Source organism: Echinococcus granulosus, assembly GCF_000524195.1.
Source record: "Echinococcus granulosus chromosome Unknown EG_S00046, whole genome shotgun sequence".
NCBI classification, from domain to species: domain Eukaryota; kingdom Metazoa; phylum Platyhelminthes; class Cestoda; order Cyclophyllidea; family Taeniidae; genus Echinococcus; species Echinococcus granulosus.
In genome coordinates, this window is record NW_020170426.1 from 354,188 (window position 1) to 364,394 (window position 10,207).

General features: G+C 36.8%; 1 protein-coding gene across 1 annotated transcript; it reads left to right on the forward strand. All coding sequences in view use genetic code 11, as the record gives it.

Annotated features, from left to right (window-relative positions):
- Positions 1 to 7,081: 7,081 nt before the first annotated feature.
- EGR_05819 (hypothetical protein) lies at positions 7,082 to 9,859 on the forward strand (the record flags this gene model as incomplete). The annotated part of the gene is made up of 2 exons (XM_024495068.1): positions 7,082 to 7,156; positions 9,809 to 9,859. 2 exons carry the CDS (start codon positions 7,082 to 7,084, stop codon positions 9,857 to 9,859), a joined length of 126 nt encoding a protein of 41 aa, XP_024350531.1.
- Positions 9,860 to 10,207: the final 348 nt, after the last annotated feature.

Sequence of the window (10,207 nt, forward strand, 5' to 3'; positions counted from 1 at the left end):
ACTCTACTAAATAGTCATCTATAAAGTTCATACTCCCTCCCCCTCCTTTTGCTACTTCCTGCCATGATTGACCAAAAGACCTGTCATCTTTGCGTTTCTTGACGACGCCTACCAGAGCTAGTCCCCATACATCATTGGTGCCTACATTTATTCCTGTTTCATGATTGGTAATTGAGCCACCTCCGGCATGGTCATGACAGCCACAGTTAAAGAGGTATGAACTGTTATATTTGGTTTTAAAAAGGCGCTCTATGCAGTTAAATTAAAGCAACTTTACGGAAATTTAAAAATGAATTATTTTAAAGGACATCCATTTAGACTGAAGTTGTTTTTAGGCCAAAAGTTTGCCTAGCGTCCAAGCGACTGTAAGCTTGTTGTTACTCTGGTTTTTACCAGTTCTTTTCTTAAATAATTCAATCGTTTGGATTTGATTTTTTGGATACCATTAAAAAATAGGGGGCTTTAATATGAAAACATCCATTTCTGGTCTACTTCTATTACCATCCAAAAGAAAAAGGATCAGAACACAGGAAACAGCTCTAAATCAAGATGCCTAAAATAACAAGATCTCCTAGAAGAAAGCGCACAACAGGCGAACTATTATTCGTAACAATGTGCGTCAATTTGCGCTATTGTTGTTATGCCTACTTCACATAACCCACGCCTCCTTCAAGGTCCTACGCTAAGTCAAAATAGGGGATTTTTTTGCAAAAATATGACTAGCAGTGGAGACATTGGCAGGTTGGGTGATAACTTGCCTGACAGTTTCTGACTCACATCAATCTAGGTAGCACCCAGTAGATAGGTGTATCCTATTGTGCTTAAGCATCTCCGTTTTGGAGACTGACATAAAACCGTAAGTATACATAACTCGTTTTAAAAGCAATCAAAAGTAACCCACAAGTTTGAAATATTAAATAGCGACTGAGAAGCTCTCTACTCTATCAAAGGTTTATTTTTTTCTTTTGTGGACGGGAAGACGCCTACGTTTGCCATAAAGGCCTAAACTTAAACCATTTAAAGGTTCCAAATTCGATGCTAATAAGGAGCGACTTTTGTTGCACCTTTGCACACAAAAGCCTACTCCCACCGCGATAGCTTGAAAGTAATTTTCTCAAGCTGCGCAACCGTCACGCTGTGAATTAAAAATAGCCGAAAGGGGATTATACTTTTGTGGAGTACTTTTGAGGAGAGGTTTTGCAGCAATAAAATTTTGGGTTTCATTTTGGTATTACTTGAATAATAAAAAAACTACTTTTTCATGAAACTTCGTTAAGGCCCTCATACAATAATAAATCACCCTGTCAAAACCGGATTAAAAGATGATTTTATTGTTCCGTTAAAATATCTGGATTGTAAAACACACATTGATTAAACAATTTTTGACAAAAGCATCATGCCTAAGGCAAATCTGACCATAAAACCACTACCTTACTGATTTTCCCTACAAAGTGTCTGGATCCAAGAATCGTAGGATTTGCTCATGTCGCGCTTTATGAATATGCAAGTGAATCCAGGCAGCCCCAAGTAGCTTCAGACGCTTGACCATGTCTGAGGTCAGCCTGGCATGACCCCTCTTTTGGGGAATTTTTTCGCCAGTTTTATGGTTTTGCAACTGCATTCGTCCCGATTTAATGGCGACTGTTTCTAACACGGGGAAAATATTCTTCTAAAAAGAGTTGACTAATTAGGACTATAGACTTTCACTCGAGTAGGTCCAGTTCTAATGATGGCTAAATTTACTAAACAAAAGGGAAAAAATTATACAGCAGCAATTACATTTGGAGTTTAAAACATTTAAACATTTCAAAGTGGTGATTCCTTAATACCTCAACCGAAACACCAAGTAGCGGATTTCCGGTTATTCAGTTTTTAATTCTGCTATGCAATTATTTACATCAACATACAGGATTTTACCAGTTTCTCGTTTGCAAAGATACTCAGATTCCAGTAAGGGAACGGTGTAGCTTTGCCACAAGCAAAAGAAGATTAAGGTTTGTAGAGTTTGAAAGAAAATGACTTTTATACACTGAAGCATGTTTGTAGTGCACCAGTCTCTGTAAAACCTATAGCCAAAACTCGATCTTGAAACATTCTTTCTTACTTTAAAAAACCCTGAAGTTGAGGTCCCTTTATTAGATTTATAATTAATTTATTTCAGGTAACAAAAAGTCTTGAAATTTGAGGGCTCGCCTTATCTAAGTAGATTGCATGAGTGTAACAGATGCGACCTTAGATTTCTGCATACTAGATTGTGGAATTTGTAGCACAAAACAAAGGCGTAAACAGTGAAGACTAGGAAGGCATGCGAAGGAAGTGAGGCTTACATTAGTGTGACTAACTCGGTTCTTAGAAACTGATCGGTGATTTAATGCAAAGATCCCATTTAACCCATCTCAAACTAATCGAACGCAGGGTTTTATCACTAATCCATTCCAAATATAAGGGTATTATCTTGACTTTCAGCTGTTCAAACTTGTTTAGTGGCTCCCAGTTGTTCAAATCAATTTACGTCCCATCCAGTAACTCGGAGCATTCGTTACAAAAAAATAATGTTTGGCCTACTTAGCAATAGATGAAATTTAGACCATTTGTTTTAACAAAAGTGTGGGTTGTTTGAAAGGGCTTCAGTTAACCGCATTTGGAAATTGTTTTATTTAAGGAACCATATTACAGGATTATTAGAGAAGGCAAGAAAGAAACTTTCAACTTTTTGGATCTTTGAGCAAATTACATAAATACGGCTCCATTTGTGAAGCCCCAAGATAAATATTAACAGGTGGAGCATATTTTAAGAACACCTGTTGTATGATGAACACCAATTTAACGAAGAAATAGAAGTTTGTATTATATGACATTCCAATGTCAACTGCCACGGGAGTTTACGTAATTATTAAACACATAATCGACTGAAGAATTTGCCTCTATTGTCCTAACAGTATGATATGTAAAACCATTTGGCGTTAAAATATTATAGGAGAGTAACTATCTCTAATTTTTAGCCGACGCGGAGTTCATAAAGGCGTAATTATTATGGAACAAGGACAATAATTTATGATGGATAACACCAGTTTTTATAAGAATGCGTTACCGACGCGGTATAAACAGCGCGTTGCCAAAGGTGACTCCTTAAGAAAATGTACTACTGAATTAATACTATAAAGTAGCTATTTGGTCATTAGGTATTCATGATTGACATCGACTCTTTGGGAATTAAATTAGTCTTTGGAGTGACAATCCCAGCTTGAAACGCACGTTCTATCCTGTGATTTTGATATTGGGAAACTTTGAATGGGGCAAAATAAAAGGTGGCTAAGTTAAGAATTAGGTGAGTCTTAAAGTAGGCGTTAAATGACAACAGAAAATTTCATAAGATACTAATTTCGTAAGATTGACCGCTTTTGCAATAAATTCCATCTTCAAAAAGACATAAGCTTTCGAGTTCGTCCTCATTCTTTCCTCAACTCTTTTGTATTTCGCATGTGCTTCAAGAATGGGTGCTAATCGACAATTGGATGGATGTTACTTGAGAGATACTGAGGATGAGGCAAAATTCCAAAGATGGGTTTTGAGGAATTGGGTTTAAGGACTCCTTTTGTGTTATCTTTTATGAATGTGAAGTCTGCTCTCTTCCGACTAATCTGATAGTTTCGTCTGTTACTGAGGAAGAACTTTTCTTGCACTTTTTGAGATGTATCGAGTAGATAGGTCAAAACCATAATCTATTTATTTTATCATAAAAGAGTCCGAAGTAGGTAATTGTGCTTGCAATTCACCCCACACATAAAGCATGCATAGTTCCCCGAGGATATAGTGAGTGAGTGAATTGTCTAGAGATAACTTATGATGTTTGTTCTGGACCTTACTCCTAATGCCAAATGTGTAATGGAAACAGTGTTTCTAAGAAAAACGAATAGAAGACTGCTTGAAGGTTAAGTTTGTTAGTCTGTTAGTTTCATGTATCAACCTTTAAAAGTGTTACATTGTAGACCTTCTTACGTGCCTGAGCAAAATAAATTGAGATGATGAGTACAAATATCCTGAGGATGAAATCAGGGCTTAATTTGTTTTGACTTGAATATTTTAATAGGGAACGTGGTTTATTTGAGCTTATTTGCTCTAAAAATATCCAAAGAACAAAGTACTATTTCTCAGTCTACGTTAAAGTGTTTAATTCTTTATACAACCTATAGCAGTCGCTTTTATTAATTTCCTACTTACATTATAGTCTCACAGAAAAGTAGACAAACTAAAGAGTTTTTATAAAAGTGGTCGCTTGTTAAAAAATCAACACTTTATTGGTAAATAAGAACCTTTTCTAAGAATATCTCAGAGATACATGAAAGGGTCTTATAAATTTGTAGACCAGAAATTTGGGAACTTAAACATAAATGAGGACCGCAGTGCTGTAAATGTGTACAACGTCTGAAGGTTAAGCGAAGGCACATATAGCCCCACTCGTCCCTGTAGGTAAACTGATTTATAACATCTCTACACTGCCAGCAAAAGGACCTTTCTAGGTAGGTTACAATGCGAATCTGTGGTCATTTCACACTTACTTCTTACAAGTTGGGATTGTAGGTACCTTTTCTTGCTACTAAATCAGATGCAAAGATTCAAAAGAATTTTTTCCGCAATTATAGAATGCTGGCCTTCTTTAATGGAATGAAAAAGCAGTTTTTCCTAACAAGCTACTTAGGAGCAATGTTTTGTGTTAAAGTGAACATGCACAATTCCTGTTTTCTAAATATACACTTGTAAGTCGACCCAAAAGGGGCGAATACTCTTCGTTCTGTTTACTACTAAATTGTAACATATTTGATAGAAAGCTATTATGCATAGGAGAACATTGTCATTCTACCTTTATTGTAGATGGATTTTTTTTGGCAGAATAAATGGGGAAATATGCTTTTTTTCTCTAACTGTCACACGTGTGACTCATTTCCTGAATGACTAACGAGATCATTTTCAATCTTTCACCATTCTCTTCCGCTCCAAATTTTGTTCTAATGGTTAAAATTTCCTATTCTACGGGAACTTAACTCCAGCTAGTAAGTAGCACTTCTAATCAGGCTAGTCAGTTTAATTAACAATGTCCATTAGAAATGGTGTAAAGTGCTCATTTATGGCAGCCCAATGACTACTTAAATGGTTTTTTCATGGACTGCTTTTTCTAAGGAGGCATTGAGGCAAAGTGTTTCTGGTGGCTAGGATACTCGGAACTGGCCGTGGATTGGGCAGAGCCCTAGACTATAAATCATGTGCCATGTCGGTTCTGTCTACAAAACACCCCCTCTGACTTGCCCGTTTGTTTACAAAGAGTCGCTTAGCCTAGGCATGTCGGTGTTTCCTTAGCATCCGCCCCATACTTTTCCATAGGAGTACAAATTCACATCTTTATTTCCCAGCAAAGCATTTTTACCAACAGACAAGGGGTCGCCTAATCAAGGCTATGTAAAAAGGTGTAATATTAGTGAAGTCTTGAAAAAAATTGACTAGCGCAGCATAATTTTGTCAAATGTCAAGCCTCAGAAAATGCTGAAAATTTGTATATTTTGCAATATTTTGAAAAAAAGTAACTAAAAACACAAGTATCCCACACTTTACCCATAATTTTTTTAAAACTGACGATATTTTGTTTATAAAATTCGGTACACTACTTCACTTTGATAAATTGTTCCAATACTCGCTGACAATTTAAGCTATTTCCTCGCACAAAATAAATTTATGGCAGACAGTAATAAAAGTTTTTTTTGAGTAAATTTGCTTGCAACTAAGAGACTTGAGCTAACTCTTAAAAGGATTTTATTAAGGGAATTTGAGAATCATTTTGACAACTATTTAACTTCTTTCCTATACCAGAATTTATTACTATTACGTCACATAAATGTTTGCCTTTTTTTAAAACATATAAAAGCAGGAAGAGTACCTAAGAAAATCATTGACGAACTTTAAGCAAATATGGACAAAAAGCATAAAGTTAGAACAACAAGTCGTCAAGACCTGATAGAGGAAGCCTATTAAAATATTTGTCCTTTGCTTTAATCGGTATTAAAAATGGGGTATTAACTTGCCTTTGAGAAACATTATATCATTAAAACCAAAATCCGGCTCAAGTCACATTCGTCTTACCATCACTTCGATTTCTTAAGTCTATTTTCCACTTGATTGCATAATGAGAAGAAAAGGTCATTATCATCGCCTGGAGAAGCATTATTTCAGAGGACTAAGAATGATGTGACAGTAACTTCTCCCTTCCACTATTAAAGTGCAAATCTCTTCACAGATAAGTTTTGTGGCGGCGTGGAGTTTTGCGCTATCTTTTAAGGATAGGATCCGCTTAAACTCTATTTGCCCAACTTCCACTACATCTGTACCACTTCAGTTAACATAAGTGTAAGTATTACTAAAATTTCCTTTGCGTGCTTATCTCTACATACTTTCCTTAGTAGCGAGTGTAGTGCTCTAAAATTATCATTGAATAGGGGATGTTCCTAAACACCATGGTCCAATTTTTCAAATGATTGCTGAAATCAAGTCATTTATGTAAGCCAACTCTGGGCAACACATTGTTCTGCTACCATAAGCTACATGTTTTTCAACTGCCATGCAGCAAAAAATTTGGCAAAAAACGAGTTTTTGAAGACTTAGAATTGCGATAAACTTGATCTGGAAAGCACGAATCATCCAAACTCATCCATCAGTTACGTTCAGCCAACATGTACTGATGCGACGGTTTAGAATAGCAGGGAAATGAAGGAAAAACACTAAAGAATGCCATACCGACAAACTGATGATTTCCATGCTTTATAATATGTACGAATAAACAATCATGCATATACTCAGTGCTTGAAAGTTAAAGGAAATAATTAGAACGTGTTTTATCACGAATTACAGAAACGTTTTGGCCATTTCATATAAATTTGCATTATTCAAATGAGAAAACTTGAATCAGTGTTTTGGTTTAGGAAAATAATGTAATCAATGTGAGATGTTGAAACGATATCTCCTCAAATGCAAACAAAGTCATCATGGTAGCTGTACAGATTCTAAAAGCTGGGTGAAGAAGTGGTGCAAAGTAATGAAGTGTGTGGAAAGCTTTGTGGAGGTGGCTTCAAAAGCAAAGCAAAGCAGTCCTCGTTTCCAGTCAGGCAAGGTGAGGCCGTAAACTGAATTTATGTGGATGTCTACGGTATCGCTGAGATGCATCATTGCCGGTTTCAGAACAAATGAACGTTAATGTTTTGGATTTGTTATTTTACTCACCACAAAGCACAGCTTAACTTGTTTTTTGACATGACAATTAATAAATACTGTATTTGTTTAGCTATTTTAAAGATTTTATTCATTTAAAACCACTTAGTGAATCGCCAGAGATCATGATCTTTGCTTAATTGCCAGTTTAAATTACTCAAGCATACGTTAAACAAGCTCTGCTGAATTAGATTTTTTTTATTGAACTAATTGCGTCCTGGCAAAGCTGATTCACTTTAGCCAATGATTTCGCATGGACAGAACCACAGGGGATTAACGCTGAAGGAGAAGTGTTTAGTCACAATTTTGACATTGAAAAAAAAATGGACGCTTTTCTAGCTGAGGTAGCATATCCCTCAGTGCACACGAAATCCCAGCAAGTTTGTAAATTTGGACAAAACATTTAAACTTTATTAATCTGAGTAGACCGCTTTTGATTTTTATAATCAGGAAATTAGTAAATTGAGGGCAAAAATTAGCAAGTAGTAGGGAGTTTTGAGGATATTTAGAGTCTACTGACTTCGAATTTGGCGCCAGTTGAATGTTTGTGGTTCCACTGCGTCTTGAAAACGGTTCAAACACGAAAAGGCATGAGTCAGAAACCGCAGTTAAATTCACACAGACGTTTCAGAAGCACTTAAAATGTACACTGCGTAACCGACCGTAAATGGTGGAATTAAAATCATTTGAAATAACCTCTTTCTTACTTAAAAAGGGAAAAGAACTTATACTTGTTGCTTTGAAACGCATGAATTCACTAAACATGAAAGAATGTACTTTAAAATACAGGCAACTTCTCTCATTTGAACTGGCGCAAAACCATATGGGCGTGTATTTTGATGAGGTGAAGGATTGTGCGCAAAAACAAAACATCCCCTGTGAAATGAGTGCTGTCTACTCTGGAAAACCTGATAAAACCCTGTAATGGGTAGAACATTCCATTTCATCGACTGTAATCTACTTTGATAATTCCTGTAGATTTGCTATCAAGAACGCCACGTGTTTTTAAGGTACCGCCTCCTTCTTAACGTTCACACGAAACGGGGCTTTTATTTTCTAGTGGATCCAAGATCTTCTAGACATTACTTATTATTTAAACACATTACACTAACTAAGAGAGACAAAATAAGCTCCATTCAAATATGATATTGGATTTAGTATTATTAATGACATGGTTTCTAGAGGCTTTTAGAATTTTTTTACTATAAAACGGACATTTTAAACAAAATGGGATAATTTTAAGCAGTTAAGAAGATGAAATACCCTTGGTTTATTGCACAAGATGACAAAGAATTGGGTCGCTAAAGAGCTTTAAGCGCAAAATTTGCAATATGGATTTTCAAAGAGGAATGTGTCAAAGTAGACATCAAATAAGTTTCAGCTCTTCAAAACAAAAAAAACTAATAGTCCATATTTATTTGACAGGTGAACCGAAAAGTCTGCTCAGTCTTTGGTATACGTTGCTGCAATGACCCCTTATAACTCATAGGTGCTGGTCAATTACATGAGATGGTATATAATAGAAAAAACCAGATATTACATCACTTACTAGTAAGGTCTTGTTTATTAAAAACTCTTTTGTTTTCCTTTTTAAACTTTTCTTTGTACCATAAAAGTTGTGAGAGCTTCTCGTGTATCTTCATGCTGGGTAAGGAGAGAAAGTGGTAAAAGAATGCACCGCCCTAAGATGATTTGCATTTGTTTGATTCCGTTGATAAAATTACTCGAAAAGATCGGCAAATCGCTTTTAGGGACATCCTTTACTCCTAATGAAGATAAAGAATTAGGTGTTGGTACTAAAGCGATCGGCTGAGGTTTCCATCCTAAGAACAAGTTTCAGTGATGATTATAGTGAGTGGTAAAATAATTCATTTGCATTTACGTCAATTGCACGAGTAGTCATGGGAGGCAATAAACAAACTCGTGCCGCATATCAGCAGAGGGGAATAAGCTTCCAAAGCTATTATTCTGTATTACCACTTCTTTCATCGTTTATTGACTTGCGCCTATCTACTCGACATGTTTCAGGACGTGCAAGGAGAATTCCTCCTCTGAAACAGGTATGACTAGTGGATCAGACGGAGAAAGTGCTCTTATTACATTTTTATACCTCAAACAGCTGTGATAGTGCTCCATACTGCATTCTATGATGGGAAGTTGGAGATACTACTCCATTCCCATCCTGCTAACTTCCCCAGTGGATGTTATTTTGTTTGATGATGTCTACATTTTTTGGAATTTGAAGACCATATGCCAAGTTGATTGAAGGAATAAGAAATAAAATGAGATGAAAATGGAGCCCACTCTGGCTGGGCTTTCCCCTGATTTCCAATAGGAAATCATCTTACAGAAGCAAGTTTCTCGAAATTGTATTGTAATACGATAGTGATTTATCCCTCGGTTCTGGTGAGGCGCCACTTTTGTACTTTGAATTAGGCCCCTTGTACCTCGCTGGGTGGGCTGGCCTTTTGGGTCATGCTAATAGCCCAGACACCTTCTTCGTGCTGAATATATATATGTTCTGCCCGAGTATTGTGTCTTCTCTCGTCTTCAGGGAGTCTCGGGACGCTACATTGGTGGCAGCGGAAAGCGAACCCAATCTTAAAAGACATGTACCCTGATTTTCCACTTCTGCGTGATAAGCCTTGGTGGAGCGGAAGAAGTACATATGCTACGGATGGGAGAATGGTGATGACCCCTAACAGAAGGGTTGATGTTGACGTCTACCTTCGGCATCTCTCCCAGTCCCGTGTTCTGCAGAAAAGCTATTAACAACTGAAGCGACACTAGCCGTGAAACATCTCGAAGTTTCGTTACGGATTTCCCCTACCGTCCCCCATGGACCTGTTTTAAATCATGTACTTCCTTACTCAAATCTGCTTTTAGGCCAGTGTTCCTGCATCTATCTATGGACACGCATGATGGCCGACGCAGTTCCCCGTCCTGAATCAAA